The sequence below is a fragment of the Ischnura elegans genome, chromosome 5, assembly GCF_921293095.1.
Source record: "Ischnura elegans chromosome 5, ioIscEleg1.1, whole genome shotgun sequence".
In the NCBI taxonomy this organism is placed as follows: Eukaryota; Metazoa; Arthropoda; class Insecta; order Odonata; family Coenagrionidae; genus Ischnura; species Ischnura elegans.
The window spans coordinates 134817661-134839377 of NC_060250.1; the positions used below are offsets into that span (position 1 = coordinate 134817661).

The 21717-nt window shown below is 37.5% G+C and overlaps 1 protein-coding gene and 1 long non-coding RNA gene across 2 annotated transcripts in view; both read left to right on the top strand.

Moving 5' to 3' along the window:
• Positions 1-523: 523 nt before the first annotated feature.
• LOC124159898 lies at positions 524-1113 on the top strand. Its single transcript, XR_006865060.1, has 2 exons — positions 524-589; positions 1024-1113. It is a non-coding gene; the product is annotated as an uncharacterized LOC124159898 (long non-coding RNA).
• Positions 1114-3896: 2783 nt separating this feature from the next.
• The window catches only part of LOC124159600 (protein GPR107), a 52802-nt gene continuing 34981 nt past the window's right edge, over positions 3897-21717 (top strand). The window contains exons 1-3 of the mRNA XM_046535525.1: positions 3897-4025; positions 4150-4260; positions 10004-10149. Of these exons, the coding sequence (XP_046391481.1) occupies positions 3939-4025; positions 4150-4260; positions 10004-10149 (344 nt within the window). The 5' untranslated portion in view covers positions 3897-3938. The remainder of the gene's footprint in view (positions 4026-4149; positions 4261-10003; positions 10150-21717) is intronic.

Below are 21717 nucleotides of genomic sequence, written 5' to 3' on the forward strand. Positions count from 1 at the left end.
AAAATTTTTTCTGGGGTGTTATTGCACAGAGGAACAATGCACCACTTGTAATTTTTCCTTATTTCACCCGTGTTTTCCTTTAAACGCAACGTGGCTCTTCCAAACCTGCAGTTGCTGGGCTTGGATCTTGGACTCGTACTGAACTATGACGTCACAGCCAAAGATTGGTGGGGGCGGTATTTTTTAGCCCGCGAAACTCGGGCGACTTTTGGGAGTCATTTTCTAGGGTATAAACTGAATTTTAAGCGGAAAAAAGTATATTGCGGTACTAAGTATTTACTGTAGTATATCAGCATACTGTTTATAAAAAGTATGCAATTTCCCTATTATTGAAGGCAGGAAAAACGTTGCGAGTACACATTTTTTTTAATAAGAGCGGGGATGGCCAATCCTGAGAGAAAGAATTTTTTAGACGACGAGACGGAGATCTTGCTCTCGATTTATGAAGAGGAAAATATCCAACGGAGGTTTCGGGGTACGTTTAAAGGCCACAAACAGGTGTGGGCAGACAGGCTGCTCGGGTATAAAAGCGGCCTATGTTGACATCGCAGAATACCTCCACCACTGCAAGATCTGACCCAAACTTGAGGTAGTACAGTGCAATCGCTATCCTTTAGGGACGAGAATAGCTTCTCGCGTGCGCGTACTTATTTTAACGATGCTAGTCCTTATTCTATATTGCACAGCATTTGAAATGTATCCCGCTGAATACGATATGTTTTTTGAAAAGCATCGGGTCATTTGGGAACATCTCCATCCCAAAACCCCTGACTGCTAACAAACCGTCAACTTCTTCTAATGTAATGCCGGGGTTTTCTTCGTAACCTATTTATAATATAGGCCCTCAGGTTCCTCCTCCGTCGCATTTCTTCTTCCATTTGTTCCGGAGGCGGATCCAATTTCGCCACAGCATTAAATAAATGTTGATCAAATGCAACAATCTAGCTACTTGAACCTACATTTTCATCACACGCTATTTCGTTACTCAACTATTTACCTCCCCCAAACTTCTGTTCCCGGCAGGGTATTCGGACAAACTTCCCGTTGGAACGCTGGTCAGGTTACCCATCATCCCCTAACCGCTGTAGACCCTTCGTAGTGGAAACAAGGCATTACATTGCCTGAGGATATTTGACGGCATTCCTTACCTAAACGCCCCTAACGTCTTACCCTTGCCTTATATAAGTCCCTTAGCTTACGATAAGCTGCTTATCAATTTTTTCCGTAAGAAAACCATAAGAAACGGTTAACTCACTTACTTTGTGCTATCTGGGGTATGAGGGAAAATTTTTTTTTAACCATAATCGAGAGGTTTCTTAAAGTTAAGCCTGAAATTATCTATTATGTATGAAATTTATTTGTTTGAAAATTTGATATCACAAGTTTATATTTTTTCTGTGTGAGTCATCCGCTACTTAAACATGGTACTAATATATTAGTATCATGTACTAAATAAGCATACCAATGGATTCACGTTTTCCTAGTTAATTTATATTTAAAAGTAGTCATATGATCTTTTCTCATATTTCTCATTCTTCTCAAGAGAAAGGCTATTAATTTTGTAAAATGAAAGCATTTCCCCAAAATATATGATTTCTCAAAGGACAAGGTCTAATCTGCTCTAGCTGGGACCTCGACATAATTGGTAAATGAAAAAATTTAAAACTTATGTCTGGAATCTAGCAGAGAAGCCAAACTTTCATTTGCATTCAGAATACAGAATTAGTACTAAAATTACAGACTTCACAGAATACTGACTGCCTATATGAATTGAAAAAAAAAATTGAAAGGCCTTGAGCTCCTATTCAGATCTTACAAAAAGATATATTTTTGCATGACTTTTAAACTTGACTTCTTCTTTTCTCCTTTCAGAAAGTGGTTAATTGTGCAGAGTTGGTTTCCTGAATTCAGGTTTCTTCTTGTGCAATGGGTTACAACGCTTGTTCCGTGCTAACATTTTTTTTCTATTTTCCAATTCAAACCATTGTTTGTACTTGATTTATCTTTGTGCCATTTTTTTAAACTAAGTTTCACCTACTGTTTGCTGGCCCTTAATGCTTGTTAGCAATATTCATGGCCACACTTGTTATTTGTGTGTATTATTTTATTTTTCTCTTTGAATAAATGTTTTATTATCTGTATGTTCTGGTTTCCTTATATTTATTCATCCGTTTGATCCATATTGATATTAAGTGGATGTGGGTCAGAAAATCAATATGTATAATTCGTGTACGAGGGCCTGCAGATACATATGTATATTACATGTAAGGATATTCAGATTTCCAATTTGTAATACGCATGTATACATACATCCTGAGGGACTTTTGAGCCACTTTTACGTGAAATATACAGACGTAATACGATTGTATTCCTTTGTATACATATGTATAATTCATGTATGGGTATTCAGATTTCCAATTTGTAATACGCACGAATACATACATCCATAGGGACTTTTGAACCACTTCTACGTGAAATATACCGATGTAATACGATCGTATTCCATCTTATACATATGTATTTGGGCACGTATTTTTTGTGTATTATTGATGTAATACAAATGCCGTGTTATCTGGGATAAAGGCATGTGAGTATTCCAGATTTTGTTAAAAATGTGTGAGAAATGTTTCATTATTGATTTGAAATCATACTGTATTCAAGAAGCAACCACAACACAGCAATCGAAGGTTATATCTGCAATAACAAAGCGCGCGCATTCTTGAAGTGTTTCTTGCCTAGTGGAGATCATTGACACTCCCCTCCCTCCTCAGGTGTTACAAGTGTCATTGCTACCTAAATCATTGCAAAAAGTGTATAGATTTTACAAATAACGCATTATGATAGCAAAAACGAAAAGAAGTCTATTGCGGGCATATCCGCGCGAAAAATGTAAGCGCTAAAACGCAAAGTTTCGTGTTTTCGTTTGTATTTGTAAAATATCGCAGCAAATATATTTTTATTCTTCAAGATCATTGATCAGTACAATCGAGAGTCCGGACTAAGCCGATCCGTATGACCGAGAGCCTACTGCATTTAGTATTTATTAATCAAGCTTTCTTAGGAAAACTGCGTATTTTTGTTGAAAAAAACGGAACGTATGGCATCACAAAATTTTATTCCTAGATTGCCGTAAAAGCTTAATAAAATACGCGAAATATTAAAAAATTATGACCCCCCGGTGGAGTGCGCCCCCCCAGCATTTGACTCACGAGCCGCCACTGTTTCTACTCATACTATAGATGTGCCAATAATGGAAAAATTGTTCTTATACATAAATCCCAGTGAATACTCTAAAAGGATGGAGTAAAAACAACATCTACAGAAGTGCTGAAAGTTTGGCATCCATTTTGTCATTAATCTGGATATTTGTTGGCCTGGCCGTAATAAACCCATAACGTAAGCTTACTTGATGAGCGCCTTCCTTATTTCTTCCTTTCATCTTATATCAAAGACTTATAATGTGCTGGCCGGGAAGAGGAAAAAATGGAATGGTGAGTTATACCTAGTTGGGGAAATGATTTTTAAAAACCTCAACTCACAACATCGATGTATCTTAACACTTGGATCTGAGCAGGAGAACTGAGAATTTACCTTGGCGAAATGTATTTCCGAAGCTGGTTGATGAAGCATTCTTCCTAAAAAGGTAGATCACATGTCGAGTGTAGTAAGCATGTATAAAAAAATGAGTTTAAAACCTCCAATTACTGTAAAATTATCGAAACATAAAAATATTTTTCGTGTGTTTGCATCTAGGTAAGATATGGAAACGATCAATCACTCTCACGGAGATTGAATTGATTGAATGTCCTGTCAACAAATTGCTGATTGAATTCAGCCGCTCAATGGCCGCAATGTTGCATGGATATCTAGGATATCTACGTTCAAATGTTTTCGTTGTGCAACACTGCGTCATAGATGTCGTGTGTGTAACTGCAATCATGTTCCAACGCAAGAGTTTGGTAATATCCTTGTTTTTGTGTATATTTTATTCGGTAAATTGCAGGATTCACAAGTTGGAAGTTCAGGTAATTCTGTGGCAAAAAAGGCAATGCTAAGAGCCTTTGTTTGTCAATTATTCCCCCAATCGGGTGAAACCAGTGATTTTCACATATGTCATTCATTCATTGTCTTCATTCTTCCTTATTTTAGAATGACGTGAGGAAATATATCGCCTTAAGTACATTTGGGTTCTACGAAGGTGGATTGCTCAATGTGAAGCTAATTAATTTCCATGCCTCCCCTTTTACGGATACCGCGGTGGTGAGTCATCAATGTTGACGTTTGTCTGTGGAATTAAGAGTTATCAACTAATACTTTACCTACTCTTGTAATCTTTATGGGCGTTTGCCTAGATTGGATCAGTTTTTTTCATCTTTTTTTGCTAAAGTTGACAAGTTTATATTGTCATCGTCACTATTTTTTTATTTCATTCCAACGGCAAAAACCATTACATAAACATAAGCCTGCAAAAGTGCTTACAGTTATTCTAAAATATATTTGTAATTGTCAAGCATATGTAATGATAACAAGTGCGGGAATCTATAATCGGTAACAAGTGCCAAAACGCTAAGAATGAATAACAAGTGGAAAAGATATATAGATGGTAGCGACTGCAAAATGAAACTATATATGTTTGATAGACGAAAAACGCTTAACAGAGTAAATATAATACTATGTGCAAAGGAAAAATCATTAAAACTCATACAAAAGTCTTTTAACGAGACAACTACCCAACTAAGTGCTGTGGGCAGTTAGGACCTTGCTTCCAATAATCGCTGCACTGTCGTATTTCCGAGCCACATAATTCTTGCTAGTGGACCGTGGGAGTCATGGAAGCGTTATTAATTATTAGCCGACAGCTTCTCGTTATTACTGTGTAGAGTTGTTGATAAATATTGCTCCTTTATTCATATAAGTAGAAATAGCCTTGATCCCTAATTGCTCTTATGCGAAACTGTCATCACAGTGTTATACTTTTTTTCGTTCTAGAATGAAGTGTTGCATTAAAATATTTTGTTAGAATTGAGAATACTTATTGTTAGTATGGGCGTGGGTTGGTTTGCTTTGCATAAAGATATCAGTTAGTGGAAAAAAATTATTTTTTTGTCATTAATGATAATATACCTCTTTATTAGCTGGCATTATTCTTTAAGTTCTTTAAATTAATTCAATGCACATTCTTGTTGGAATTTCCTTGTCAATGATAATTAGCCTTGAACGACTAAATTCAAGGAAGCAGTTTCAAAAAATTTCTCCTGCATGATACAAGTCATTGATTTTTAGTATGAGCACTTGGGCTTGTCAGTTACCCAGGTTTTGAGTTATTAGGGGCTGTGAATATGTTCATGATATGTAGGAAAAAGTGAGCATGGGAAGTACAGTATCTCATTTGACTCCCAAGTCGATGGATATCCCTTAGAATTTCTGCTTTTCCTTTATTTGCTTGCCTGTAAATGTGGAGATATTATCAATGATGCCTATTATGTTAATGATGATAGCTACATAATGAATGATACTGTAAAAGCCCGGTTTTAGGAGTGCTCATAATCCCTCACTTGTAAAAACGAGCGCTTGTTGCATCCGAAGGTGTTGAATTAACCCACCGTCTCAATCGTTCCTATTTTCAGTTTTTCTTTTGTTTCTGAGGTATTCAACGAAGCTAAACAGGTAAAGAGTCATTATCAGGCACATTCTGGTTGAGTATCAACATATATAAAGAAATGGGGAATTTTCAATCATATAAAGTATTAATTCCTACAATTTCAGAGATTTGATACCCGTACTTATATTTTTTGATCGCGGAATCAATCTGTTAAAACAGCGTAACTAGTCGGAATCAATATTTTTGGTATGCGGTGGAAGTTTTTGGATAATTTTGGGAATATGTTAAGACGATAATATTGGTTTTGTCCAGTTTTCTAATGTTAACCAGTGAATCCGTCAGTTGGGAAAATAGGCTGAAACGTTCACTGCAATACAACATGATGGGGTGGTTGAAGATATTTTCCGCAAAGGCACCTATTCCTAGCAGTTTCTATCACCCCACGCAAAGTATTGAGTATTTGTTGATTATTTTTTTTACACTAGTAAATACCTCAGTCGATTGGGGGTGCCTTCACAGCTCTGCATTGCGTTGAAGCCATGAGAGCTCCCGCCCCGCCAACAAATTTTGCCCCTTCCAGCTCTGTGTTGCGGGAACAAATGATAGGCAAAAGGTGTTGGCTCCTAAAAATCATCCCAGGAGCATATCATCTTATGATTTTGAGCCAAACGCACAATACATATGTATTTTTGTGCATTTTCACGCAATTCCATTTCTTAAAGCATTCTCCTTAACTATTAATAGCTTTGGAAGTTAATATGGCAACCATAAAGTCGCTAATCATGTATGTAGTGATGGCCCGTGCCTATGCATTATAATGACCTTTAAGTTTTATTTCCTATCTCGGAATATACAAAAAATATGAAATGAAATATGCTCAGTGAACATGAGTTATGTGAATAGTTACCAGGAACATTTATGTAAGATAACTGTTGTTCAAACAGATTGTCCCAGCCATATTTTCTAAGTAGTTTCAGCTGAGCACATCATGAGGGCAAAATTATAAAAGTATAAATTGGGATTTAAACGACTGAAGTAACCAACAAGGAGCTCTCATGCTGTATTTAGCTTATGATACCATTGACGGGTATGTGTTATGCTAATCTATGCTCCTCAGTGATTGTAACCTAATCTAGGATTAACATTTGTCTTATGTTTCGGAAAGATATCAAATATCTATGCTTAAAGTTTCAAAATACATAATTGTGAATAATGGAAATTAATAGCATTCGTCACTCCCGTTAGAGCCACTCCAGCATATTTGTCCACCAAGTTTCCCATAAAAAATACCCCAATTTGAAATCGCCAGCGTACTGCCGCCTTCACGCAGACACACGGCCAGATTGTTGTGCGACGACGCAGTGAGCTGGCGGCATGACAATATCAATTGTCAAAGACGGGTTCTGATTGGCTCGCTAGCCGCAACGCAGCACCAAACTGTGAAGGCCCCCTGGGCACCATGACATTTTTCGTGCTATGCTAAAGTACTGCCATCTCCAGGGCCCGCACAGTATGAATAACGATAATTACCTGTGAAATTAGGAATCACCAAAGAAAACAAAAACATGGTGAAAGGGAAGAATTTTAATTATTAGAGCAGCATATGGCTTTGTTTCATTTTATACAATGACAAATATACCGTATATGTCTGAATATAGTCCCCCCATTTTTTCCAAAAATGCCCTTGATAAAAGTTAAGGGGGGGACTATATTCAAACCCATTTTCTTAATTTGTTTCCGAAACTCAAGCCACAAAATTAGGGGGGGGGACTATGCTCGGAGGAATACGGTATTCAAAAATTAGCGCATCTCCCTCTCCCACTGTCATCTTCCTCCCATTCCCCTCCCACTGATAATGGCACCTAACAAAAGAAGAACGTAAAATAGGAAAGTGCAGGGGGTACTTAAGGCCGTAAATCACATAAATGCTTGGACATAACTGGTGTTAGGTATTGTAGATCTGACAAACATCTTGTATTTTCTATTCAATAAACAGTTAATACGAAGCATAATCGTAAATGCTTGCTCAGCAGTGCATTGCCCTCGAGAAATATCTTTTGCAAAACTGAGCATGCCCAGCGGAAGAAACTTTTTGACCTCGCAAAATCCGATTTTTTTTTACTTGTAAAACACAGGCCATTTGGCAGTACAAAGACTATCACTTGCAAAAATAGGATTCTTGTAAAAAGTCATACTCGCAAAACCAGGCTTCCACTGTATCTCCTAGAAGTTTATCCTGCATAAAAATGAGGTACAGTATAAGATTGATAATCTGGAAATCTTAATTACCGAAGCATCTGACAATGGAAAGTTTTCCTGAATTCATTATGCATTTTCAAAATTTCTATTGTTTTAAGTTGAAGAAAATATGGCTTCTTCAGCTGTATTGTGAGCTTATAGTATTAGAACTTGCGGTGCTCCACGCACGCTTGCTCCGGTTCATCTGGCTTTGGGGTCTAATTTTGTGGGTTGTTCAAACAATTTTTATGAGTAATATGACCCCAAAGTGCTAGAGGCTGGCTTCCACGACCAGGGGGAGGAAAACGGACTCATAGCTGTGCCACGACCGGCTTAACCGTTCCTCGCAGCTCTATTCCCAATATCCCCAGGGTTGGGAAGGAGGGGAGGGAAACGGACCCATAGCTGTGCCACGACCGGCTTAACCATTCCTCGCAGCTCTATTCCCAATATCCCCAGGGTTGGGAAGGAGGGGAGGGAAACGGACCCATAGCTGTGCCACGACCGGCTTAACCATTCCTCGCAGCTCTATTCCCAATATCCCCAGGGTTGGGAAGGAGGGGAGGGAAACGGACCCATAGCTGTGCCACGACCGGCTTAACCATTCCTCGCAGCTCTATTCCCAATACAGGCGGTCCTCGACTTTCGTACACTCGACTTTCGTACAATTCGCACTTTCGTACGTTCAAAATTGACACCTTTTACTCGACTTTCGTACGCTAAATTCGGACTTTCGGACGTTGGTCTGTAATTTTTTAAAATTCCCGCGATGTTTATTGCGCATCCCAACATTCAATTGTTTCAAATGGCAGTATCAGCAGTATATGCGAACAATACGAACGTATATAATGAAGGGAATTGTTGGTAATTGACTCTAATCTAGGTGATTTATTTGGGAGAGAGACTGCCTGCTACAGGCTCCTTTATCAAGAGAAGAAAAAAGCCTTCATTGAAGATATTTTTCAAAAGAAGTTGACTAGACATCATCGAATAGCTTTCAATAAAACTAGTAAGAGCTTCTTTCTAATTGTGTTTTTTTCGTTTGAGTGCTGTTTAATTCATGTAAACCTTCAGCAACGATATTGCACGAAATATCACCCGAATTCCGTTTGTCTTTTTTGAATTACATGTGGAATATACGCGATCAATAAAGTCACCTGCCAAATATCGAATTTTGGTGTAAAAATTAAAAGGTATCCAGAGTGCGGGTTCAACAAATACGCGATTTTGTTATGCTTCTTGATATGTCCTTTTATTTAGAGTGGACGTAATAAGTGGAATGTCAACTTAAACGCCAAGAGGAAGTTTCACTCGATAGCCAACAGAGTTCTTGTTTTTTAAACTTTTATTTGCATTTTCTGCGTATTTTCGATAGAAATTAGATGATTTGAGGAGTTTTATTAACATGTTATTAAAATTAAGTCAATCGAAATGAATTCTGTGAAAAAAAAGGATTTAGTATGTATATTCCGCTCTTTTGGAACGTAACCCCTTATTAGTATGGAAGTCAATGGTTCGACTTTCGTACATTCGACTTTCGTACAAGTTTTCGGGAACGCATTGTGTACGAAAGTCGGGGACCGCCTGTATCCCCATTTGGGTTGGGAAGGAGGGAAACGGACTCATGGCTACGCCACGATCAGCTTCACCGGCACACTCCTCCTTTAATTTTACAATAATCGTGGTGTAATATTAATTTTACAATATAGTTTGTGCACAAAATTTATTGGCTTCAAGAAGACTTTTAAACTTTTATTATGTTCATTACTTACCATTTTATTGGTGTGTGATGTGAAGATACAAATCAGGAACATAGATCCTGGTAATCAGGTGTGGGGTTTAGCATCAATGGGTATTGTTATCCAAATGATCTTGGTGTGTCAATGACTCATAGTAGCTTATTTTTGTCGAATTGGATGCTCTTTTTTTTGTTTTCATGGTCATTGAACAGTTAGCATACCATCAGGTGGTGCCTTCTCACCTGTTGCAAAGGCTTATTTCTAAAGATATTTTGAGTATTCTTTCTTGAGAATATATAATTTAGTCTAATGTTCATAGATATTTTTATGCTGTTTGAATGGTTTCATCTAATGAGTAGCAAGGTTATGAATTCTGTACAACGAATATTTTCAAGCCTTCTAATGAGTGTTCTTTCATTTACAGTATGGATTCAGCCTCGATAGAACAGTTAGTGATGCTATGAATCCCTACTTGGATAGCCATCAAGAGAGCTGTTTGCTTCAGGAACCAATTGAACAAAATAATAATGGAGCTGTCATCTATTTTACCATGGATTTCAAAAACAAAGTGTAAGTCATGGATATATCTTTGTTTCTTATTCTTAAATTATGAATACAAGGTATTTATTTATTCTGTAACTATATGTAAAAGGAATTTATTATCTTATTTGGTTGTAGTAGCACACAAATATGAGGTAGTAATGATGTTTAACACGCAATCATCAAATCCATTCATGTATTGATCATGCAAAATCAATGGTTTGTGATTAATGCATCTATCAACTGTGATTTTGTCGATAAAGGAAACTCGTTGTAGAAAAGACATAATTTCATCAAATACAAAGCTGTGGACATCCGTCTAGCATGGTTCAATGCCACAGGAATATGAAATGATACCCCTTGTGGAGTGATACAACCTGAAAATATAACATTAATTCTAGGAGTTCTCTGTAGTCCTCTCTGGAGTGATTTGTTTGTAATTACTGCAATGCAAATTTCATAATATCTCCGACTGCATCCTGTAGATCTTCTTAAGAACGCCTGTCTTGCATGCCTGATATGTTGTTTTCCATATTCACCACGGGCTATTTTATTTTATTTTTTATTTTATTCTTAAACCACCGGATACAGCTCTTATTGGCCATTTTACACTGGGGTGTACAACAAATGTCACAAGTAAACGTACACAAACGGCCATGCCCTGGACCGGGGAAACCTACCCAGGCGGGACTCGAACCCGCGACCTCTTGTTTGGCAGGCGAGAACGTTACCCCGCAGCCACCGAGGCCTATCTTTTGTGGAATCATTTAAAAGGTGTGGGGCTGATGATTTTCCAAGTTATTCATCGATAACACCTTACAGAATTATTTCGCAAGTCTTATGCCTGCAAGGTTAGAACAGGATGTCCTTTTTGAGTGTCTGCCCTTACAAAAAACAAGTTTTATTACAGTATTTACTCGGAGAAGCCGTGCACCTTTTTTTCCAGAATTGCCGGTGAAAAAAGGGGCTACATGACTGCATTCCATGAAATATCCAAATTTTCATGTCACAAGCCACGCACCATTTTCCCTGAAATTCCTTTCGTTTGTTTCTACAGAGTTTAGCATTGGTGAACATGTCTATGTGAATTGGTTAATTTGGCATAGTAGCGAATTTGTAAAGCATTTTGAAGTTATTTGAAAGAAAAACTATTGTTCATCTAGGTCTGGAGGTGCAGCAATACTTGAAGAAAGAAAATACCATGCTACAAAGCTCTTAATAGTATGTAGTATATTGTACAAAATATGACACATTTTAGGATTGATATATGTTCAAATCTCTTTCTACATTGTATCCTGTTAGCTGCCGTAAAGGAGAGTGGTGCTTTAAGTCTTTTCAAAGTTGTAATTGGAGTTAACCTTGGCATCTATGGCAACATGTCTCACGTAATAGGCAGCCACTTCTGCATATACATTACAGCTTAGTTGAAAACACACTTAAGTATTAATTTCGTAGTGGCAAGAACATAATTTCTGGGTCGATTGGCTCTCCCTATGTCACTCTCATTGTCCCATTGCGCTTGGTCTCTGGAAGACGCCTTACTAAGACGCTAAAGTTTAATCACAGGCTCAGAGGATCGATAAGATGAAATACATAACGACACATTCTGTTAACGCTCTTTTCTATTTCCTTGAAATTCAAATATGCATCTCATTCATCAATTTCGGTCACTTCATCTAAGCGTTGTCTCTTTTGTTGTCTCGTAGTTTACCATGGCTTCCTACTTCTCGTACTTACAGCAAAGAACGTGTATTGAAATGCTATTTGTATTTAAAAACACATTGTGTATTATTTTTTAACTAAGTAAGTGAGACATTTTTATTTTACAGTAAAATTTTTTTTAGGTTTTAATAATATTTTTTTGCAAAGTGCAATTTTTTTCTAACACTACATCTAGCTGTGAAACATAATCAGAACACACGTTAGGTAAAAGTATGGAGGGAAAACGAATGAAAGAGCGCAAGAAAAGGGCGAACGGTTAATTGACTGCTGGTGGTCATTATAGGTACATATGTGGCTTACCCCGGTCGTTTTAGTGTTAAGCATGGAAGTAGTTTCACTGTAAAAAATGGAAGTGGAATGGGAAGGGGCAGAGCTTGGAGTTCCTTCAGCAGGGAAAAGTCATGGACATCATCAAGCAAAAGTTTCAAGTTACCTGAGAGCAATAGGAAGTAATTTCTTTTCGTAGAGTCTAATGCTCCTCGCCTTCTCACCACTTCCCTTCTTCTCATGCGATCTGCCTGCCTTCTTGGTCCCCAATTTCTGAAACATGCTGATAACATGAGCCACCTACTGTGTTCTGTGGTGGAAACCAATAGCTTTCCACAGTTAGTGTTTTGCCTCCTTATGGTTTCAGTGTTAGTAATGTGCGCCAAATATAAAAAAATGAGTACAAAGAGGAGGCATTTCTGACTTGAGTGGTTATCTGGGTTCTCCAGCCATGTTTTTCTGGTGCGAGTACCCAAATAACTGTACTCATCATGAACATTGCTGCGGAAACCTTTACAGGAATTACATTTCTGACATTATTTAACCTCATGAATCATGGCACCATGGCTCAAAATTATCAATTTACCAATTAATCACAAGTTCTTATGTTAGACCACAACGATAAAGCACTTGGAAGCTTTTTTCCTCACGACCCAAAAATGGGGGTGCACGGGATATATACAAGAGGGCACGACACGAGAGTGAATACGCTCCCTGTGCTTGCTGCTGTCATATCACAGCAGGATGCGGACTTTTTCACTTAGGTTCCATTCATCCAGCACCTGACGCACAGCAATTGCTTGCTCTTTCCCACTCCCAGTAGGAGTAACAAGGACCCCTAGAAGGTGCTCAATCTCACCACAGGCTATAGCAGGCAGCCTATCTACCGCGGCTAAAATGACACATTTTCACATGTACTTAATTTTTACTTTTCTCTTGTTGTAAAACAGAACTCTTAGCACCTGGCCATTGGATTGCAACTCAGAGCCCACAATTTGTTTTTCATATTCAGCTTGTAGGCGCCAAATGCAAAAGGGTGTGGAGGTTGAGAGGGAGAGTCAGAGGGAGGGATGCATGCAAGAGACAAACAAGCATATAAGGACTCTCCCGAATTTCTCAGTGTGTGCCTCACCTCCTCAAGGAAGTCACAATTCTAGTTATGTACTATGTAAAGCTCTTTTTGGCATCAAACCACCTGATGGTATTCACAATGCTCTCCTCAATTCCCCTCCCACCCAACCATCTGCTTGAAAAGGCTTTTCCTTGGTAACGATGTAGAATGTTGAAACATGGTCGATAGTGGAGGTTTGTACGTACAGTGTGTCCTCGTTTAATGTCGTCAATTCGTTCATGAAAAACCCGACGTTAAGCGAAACAACGTTAAACGATACAGTATTTCCCATAAGAAACAATGTAAAAAACTTAAATTGGTTCCTAACGATCCATTTCTTTGTAAAGAATCCAGAATATCCTGGGCGTGAATCCAAGGAGGCCATAAATTGGAGCCGTTAATTTTAAAAACACGTCGCGACCAATCGGGAGACACCTGAACCAGGCCAAAGATATAAACTAAGTGAAAAAAAGAAGATCAGGCTCCGATGCAAGAGGATGAAGAGCGAGTCACTTTTCGCGGTGATATGAATTCTTTAACCCGGCGGAAATGGCGAGAAACATTTATTAACACTTCGGCACAATAACGATTTCAGCACAGCACAACGGTAAAAGGTTGGGAATAAGGCATTATTAAAATAAATATACAAACTAAATTTAGAAAGTATTTTATGGCGAAACGTCACAAACAATCTCATAGCAAAAAAACAAATTTTAATCGTCTCGACGTGATGTTGAGGGTTGGGGTTCGGAGAAATTAGTTGCACTCTTGAAGTAATAATCAGTTAGGGTTTTCTGGGTGGCGGCCTTCTTCTTATCTTGGTATAATTCCCTATAGCAAGCCATACCACTCTCAATCGCCAGACACACTTTCGCACTCCTTTCCATGTCAGGATCGCGGTCTCTGAATATGTTCATCGCACACTCAACGTGCGTCATTGCCTCATTAATGTCTTTCGCAGTGAATTGTTTTACTACTGCGACTTCGCCAGCATCTTCACCTTCCAGACTCTTCTGATGTTCCAGCAGGAGAAGGTCTTCGGTTGAGAGTTCCTCTTCATGGGATGCCAACAGCTCCTCCACATCATCCCCGGAAATTTCCAGCCCAAGGTCTCTCCCAATCTTGACAATCTCGTCGTTGATGGCTTCTGTACTATCCTCAAAACCCTCAAAACCAAACATTTGTTCTGGAAGAACCTTCCTCCAAGCTTTGTGCAAAGTTGATTCTCTAACTTCATTCCAGGCATGCGCAATATTTTCTATTGCATTTTTAATATTATATGCCTTCCAAAAGTCACGAAGAGTAATGCCTGACTCATCTTCTGTTGCAGTCATTGCCTGCGAAAAGTTCCTGCGTAGATAATAGCATTTAAATGTTTTTATTACAGCCTGGTCCATAGGTTGTAGGAGTGCTGTGGTATTAGGCGGTAAATACACAACTTTTACATTTTCACTATATTCATCGAGATTGGGAGGATGGCCAGGGCAATTGTCCAATAGGAGTAGTTTTTTAAAGGCAAAATTCTTTTCTTTGCAGTACCGTTTTACCGTGGGACAAAAATGATCGGCGAACCATTCTGCAAAGATCTTCTGCGTTACCCATGCTTTTTTGTTGGCTTTCCATATGACAGGCAAACGATCTTTAGATAAACCTTTGAGTGCCCTGGGGTTTTCAGAATGGTACACCAACATAGGCTTAAGTTTAAAATCTTCCGATGAATTGCCTCCCAATAATAGAGTCAATCGATCTTTGGCCATCTTAAACCCAGGCATGGCCTTCTCTTCTATTGAAATGTACGTTTTTGTCGGCATGCGCTTCCAAAATAACCCCGTTTCGTCTGCGTTAGATATTTGATGAGGCAGGTAACCTCCCTCCTCGACAATTGCCCTAAAAGTTTCCATAAATGTATTGGCAGCCTCACTGTCAGCACTGGCTGCTTCACCGCTCATTTTGACGACACCCCGCAAATTGGCACGTTTCTTGTATCTATCAAACCACCCACGACTGGCAGTGAAAGGCTCAGGATTGCTTAAGTCTTTAGTGAGGTCACTATAGATTGCTAATGCTTTCCTTTGAAATCTCGATAGGTCTACAGGCCGTTTTTTTTGCATTTCATTCTCATACCAAAGAGTAAGCAACCGTTCCATTTCTACTGAAACTGTGCTTCTGCTGCGAGATAAATGTGCGGCAGTTTGAGGAGTAGCAATCCTCCCAAATTCTTTAATTTTCACTTTGTCCTTTAAAATTGTCCTAACTGTCGTCGCCTGAAAACCTAAAACTCGACCAATCTCTGCAGCAGTTGCACCTTCCTCACTTCTTTTAATAATGTCCAGTTTTTGTTCTAACGTCACCGTTTTCCGTTTTTTCTTCACGTCTGAAGAACCTCCAGCATCACTACTCCTTTTTGTAGACATATTTTTTCAGTTAGAAACAGAAAAATATACGGATAATGGGCAAATGAGGCGATAATTATTCGCTCAGATGAAGATTTTACATACGCTACCCACGCTAACCTTTTCTGATAGAGCTCTATGCCTTTTCTGTCGAACGAAAATCATCAATCAGATGCGCTAGCGTCCTATTCGCTATTCATTTTTTTTTTGGTCGCGCATAATTTGAACAACGTTATCGCGAAGCATTGGCGACGTTAAGTGATCAAGGGTCTCAATTTTTGGACAACGTTATCGCGAAACAACGTTGAACGGGACGACGTTAAACGAGGACACACTGTATTAAATTGGGGAAATGAGCATTTTTAGCTCATATTATATCAAAATTTAAAACAATTTAAGTACACTGCGGCATGTTTTCCTGTCATCCAATTAAAAAACTGTTTCTCACAATTTTTTTTCTAATCAGATGGAACAAATCTATGGGTGTCTCAAAACAAATTTAAAAATTTTTAAATTAAGAACCACTCTAGTATGCTCTTCCCCCATAATTTTGAATGTGTACATCGAGAAAGCCTTCAATAAAATCAAAACGTCTTTGGGTGTCAATGTCCGCAGAGAAAAAATTTTAGTATGCTGTGATTTGCTGGCAACATAGCAGTCATAGCTGAGACAAAGAATGATTTAAAGAAGACAAATATGGAAAGGACAATGGCCAGATATCAGCTAAAATCAACAAAAAGAAGACTAAGATATTAGTATGGAGCAAAAGAGAGGAGGCTGGGACTAGCATTAAACTAGGGAAACAAAATCTTGAAGAGGTGAAAGTGTTGTCTTACCCAGGAAGTGGAATATCAACCATGGATGAAGGAAGAAAGAAATACATATGTAGTCACTAGATTAGCTCAGGTGAAAAGGGCTTTCTACAAAAAGAATAATCCTCTTACAGCTAAGAATACATATGAGCATAAAATTAAGGAAACAATACATCATGGAGCATGTTTCTCAATGGCAGTGAGGCATTGACAGCTGCAAAGAAGTCAAGAGTGAAATCATTCGGAGTGTGGTGCTACTGAAGAGTGATGAAGATGAGGAAGTGCTTAGAAGAGTGGGAGAAGAGATTATTAATTAACTAATAACATTAATGAGAAGGTGGGACAAGGTAGTTGGCCACATTGTGAGGCATGATGGCTCGATGACAGTCATAGGAAAGGTGGAAGGGTGAGTAGTCCAGGAAATAAAGCTCATAAAAGTGCAAAACCTTGCAATTTTTTCAAACTGAATCGATTTGCATAAAAATTTGGGATTAGACTAATCATACCCCTTACTTCAAAATCTATATGGTGCCAAAGGGGGCTTTTTATTTTTTAGGGGTGAAAACTACCCCTTAATGCTAAAACTTCTAAAATTATATTTTAAAGCTAAAAATGGGTAAAATTTAGTTTAAATTAGTTGTATAATTATTTTTTATGTTTGGAAAATAATTTTAGAGTATTTCAGCCCTTAATAATCAACCCTTATTGGGGGTTAATGTAAAAAAAAAATTTTCAAACTGAATTGATTTGCATAAAATTTGTGATTATACTAATGATACCCCCTTCAAAAAATTTTTAACTTCGTCAAATTTAAAACTTCGTCATGGTAACGTAAACAAATAAATGTATATTTATGTAGACATTACATGGAACACTATCAAACGAAGACTGTATGGCTTCCAGTCTTCCCACCACATGCATGCACCCAGGTCACATGTGAGTGAGAGCAAATGTACTCACATATGTGTATGTATACATACATCTTATGGGTATTTGTGTTTATTTTGTAGTAAATTTGAGTGCCTCATTATCTTTGAACGTAAATCACACAAAGTATATATGTACTGGTAATGAGGAATGTTATGCTCTGAATTGTGGTTTTCGAATTTTTCGAAAATAAATTTGATTGGTATTTCAACCATAGCTCCTTTATTTTTGATTATAGAAAGTTTATTTAAATAGTATTTTGTTGGGTTTTTAAGGACTACGAGGTTATGTGAATTAAATTTCTTACAAATCCTTAATTTTGAAAGGAGAGGGGTTTAAAGGGTTTAAATAAGGTGGAAATTGAAGTTTAAAACTAGATGTAAAATAGAGGTAAATAGAGGTTTTAAACATTAATATCTCACCAAATATTTATTGTACAGAAAATTTAAACAAACCAAAATATTTGAAAAAGAAGAAGCTACAATTCATTACTCTAGCATTTTTTTCATATTTCAAGTTTTTTTGTAGTTATTTTGAAAAAAAGAGCATTTTTAAGGAAGTTGTAGAAAATGGCTTTTCACTTTTACCTCCAATTTTTTCGAAATTGATAATTGTAAATTTACCAAACTTCTAGGATCAATTAACAATACTAAAATGTAGAGAACTTCTGAAGGGCATTGATCAATTTTTACTACTGTGGTAATAAGGAGTTGTTTTCACTAATTTTTTCGTAGAAAAAAAGTAGGGACTGATATTATTTTTAATCATAACTCGCTCAAATTTCATGATAATTTTTTTTTCTCATTATAAGAAAGTTTTTTTTAATACTTTTAAACACATTACATAAGTTTTCCTTGAAAAATACAGTTTTCCCGCTATTTGGTATAGAATATTTCAAATTTAGAATTTGACAAACAAAAGGTAACCATCAACAAGTTGTAGCTTGGTCTGAATTGGTCATATAGGAAATACAAAATAAGATTTTTATTTAATTTTTTACAAGCTACAGTTTTGTGATTGACAATTTCCTGATAAAATTAATACTTTTCAAGTTATTTGCCAATAACCAATTAAAATCGTTGATTTTTTCATAAAAAACTGTTATTTTCAATCTCAAATAAATCGAAAAATATTAATTTGATGTAAAAAATGGAAAGAACATTTTATTCTTAGAATTTATTTTTCTAGCGACTCCTATGGTTAAAATATAATTAAAATTTTCCACCCTTGAGATGGGGTGGAAAATGGATTCAGTTTGAAAAAATTGCAAGCCAAAGTGCTTCATTTCCCAGGGACTAAAGGGACAGCGCGGAATGAGCTACGTAGAACAGGTCATAAAGGATGAAAAAGAGAAGAAATACATCACTTCGAAAAGGCTAGGGGACAGGGGAGCGGAATGAATAGTTGCATTAAATCGTCGACTTAGGATGATGGTGATGATGATTGAAAAAGCTCCTTATAACTCCTGTAAAAACTGCTTATTTAATGCAACCACTACTTGGAATGTTGGTTCACATTTTCCTTTATTCCTAGATGCTAGTGCACATCAACCTTCTAAATTGATGAAAAATAGTTGTAATATTTAGCTCTCTAAACCTTAAACATAATACTCACTCTAATATGTGTGTATTTATGTTTTTCCTTTCCCATAGTTTTCATTTCGTGGATATACGGCACCATCAATTGACCCTACAATTAGTGTAAAAAAATCGTATTTACGAGGTCCTTTTGATGCTGGCGCTTGCCATAGCGAGCGTTTTCATTTCTGAAAAACCTTTACCAAGAGTCCCTAATCTCTGTAATTGCCGACAATCTGTTAGAAATGAAGTTAACATGGAGTGCTTAGTCTCAAATTCTTGTCATTCAAACTATCATTCAATAAATAAGTTGTTCGTTTTGGTGAAAATATTGTGGCATTAGCATTCGCAAGTGCTCGATCTATTTTGTTCCTCGGGCGGTAGAAAGCAGTCGAAAGCATACCTGCACGTCTGTGAGTTGCGTGAACAGAGAGCATTTGAAGGTAGACTCCATGGCCAACAAACGCAAAAAACGCTCAAGCAAGGAAATGAAAATAATGGAGCAATACGAGAGTGGCATAGTTAACTTATCTTCCTTTTTGCTTTTCACAATTAAAAAAAAACAAAAGTGCCCGAGGAATGCAGATCATGAGGAGTTAGAAGGAGCTTTGTTTGGATGGTTTTTCCCACTTCAATCTGCAGGGGCTATGGTTATGGCTAAAGCGGAGTATTTCAGGAATAGATAGAGAATCGAGAACTTTGAGAGTTCGTAAGGTTGGTTATACTAGGTAATTCAAAGCACGAAAGCGATACATATCTCCCTTTATAATTGGAGGTGATGCCTGCGGTGTAAACCCGAAGTCGTGGAAGGAAGGACTCCGATCCTAGTGGAATATCTTAACCCTCTTCCTAAACCACCTGAAACCGGCCGTAAACATTTTCCCGTCATGCACGAAGTTTAAATACCCATTTGCCCCTGTGGTAGACCTATTTTTCTCCTTGATGAGAAACTTACGCAGGTTACTTCAATTAACTTACAATAACTTGAAATATATTTAAGTGTTTTATTTTAAAATTTGTATACGTTTTAAGAGTATATTAATTAATTAAAAGTTTGCATTACCTTATATTGAATTCAATTCCCTACTTCAACTCCATTTTCTTGGTGATATTGAAGATAACATCCTGATTTGTGAAGAGGTAAATCTCATGTGATGCATTTTCATGACGTTTCTATGCTCCAAACAGTAGGAGTTTTTCTTTTCTTTGAGCTGCAATAGGCGCACGCTATTTTTCTCCCCATGATATTTACAAGAGAGTGTTGCTGTCTCTGTGAAATTGTACTCATTGGAAGGATTCTTTTATGTCCTATTAACCTACGGAAGGAGAATTTCCCTATCATTGCTTGTAAAGTGCTAAACAAAAATTCTTCTGTGTTACTCCATGCCTTGTATTTAAGGGTGAATTGGTTTCTTTGTACAGTATAAAACTGTTAACTATAGCTGTGTTTACGACGAAGTCAAATAAATATTTCCACCACTTTTTTGTTTTGCTAGCTCAGTCACAGTAGCACCTTCTTTGGTCAGCTTGGTCAACACCACCCATGTATTTGGTGTACAATGCAACTGAATGTGGACAGGAAACCATAGTTTGTTTGTTCCCTTTTCCTGTTTTTCTTTGCACATAGACTTTGTTATTGGGATCGCAATTGGTGTTGAAGGATACAAATATCCCGATTATCATGTCCGAACCATTGCAGTAACTTTTCCGCTCTGTAAATTTATACCCTCTCCTCTTTGTAGTCTAAGTTCCGTAGGCCATTCTGTATGAGATGATTATGTAGTAGTGCATGCGTATGTGTTATTCATAAGTAGTAATTTCATGAGTGTCACACTTAAAAAAAAAAGCTATTGAAGTACACACGATGATTTTTCTGTAAATAGTTTTTCATGAATTTCATTACAACTTCCGTCCCAAGAAACATTTCACGATTTCTTTTATCTTTTTTCCCTAGGTTCACATTTCCCTGGAGAACGTAGCCATGGGAGCTTGCTAAAACCCAAACTTTAAATCCCCACTTCGTTGGCTTTCCTTGGATGTATTATTTTGTGTAATGACAGCCTTTAAAAGCAACCATCGCCTCGTGAACACTTAATTCCCTACCTGGTTTATACTTTTGATGAAAAGTTTCCATTACATCAGGAACTGGCCTAATTTTATGCAACACATCAAAATCCTCCTCTCCCTGTTTTTTTTCCTGACTTATGTCACTAATATGGAAATATTTTGAAATTTTTGTGTATCTACCATAGGTCATACAGTCACAAACAATTGAGCAGTCAATATCTTGGCTGGAGGAAGAGAATTGATTTAAAAGGTTATATTCAGGTGCATTACTCTTGGAGGACACCCTGATTTTTGAAGAACCATCTGAGTTCAAAGAAGAGAGAAGGCCTATTTATAATTTGGCGATGTGTGACAATGAACTTTCCTTCCCAAAATATATGCTATGGGGCGAAGATTTTTTTTAAAACATTGTCAAAAGCACAAACAAATATGCAGAACATCGTCAACATTCCACAGGAAAGGCTGACAAAGACTGAGTAGATGTTACGTGTGATGAAATGGTAGCATACATTGGAGTGCTACGTGGGAATATTCGATTTACCTGAAAGCAGGAATGACTGGCATAGCCTGGCATGATATTGAAGGATCTAAGGATCGAACAGACTGGAGTAAGAGTTTTCGGGTTTCCAGCCGGGTCCAAGGGTTTTTCAGCACCGACGTTTAAAAGGGCTAAGTCTGCCATCGTCTTCAGGGTGAATGGATTTTAAGCCAAGATTTGTCTG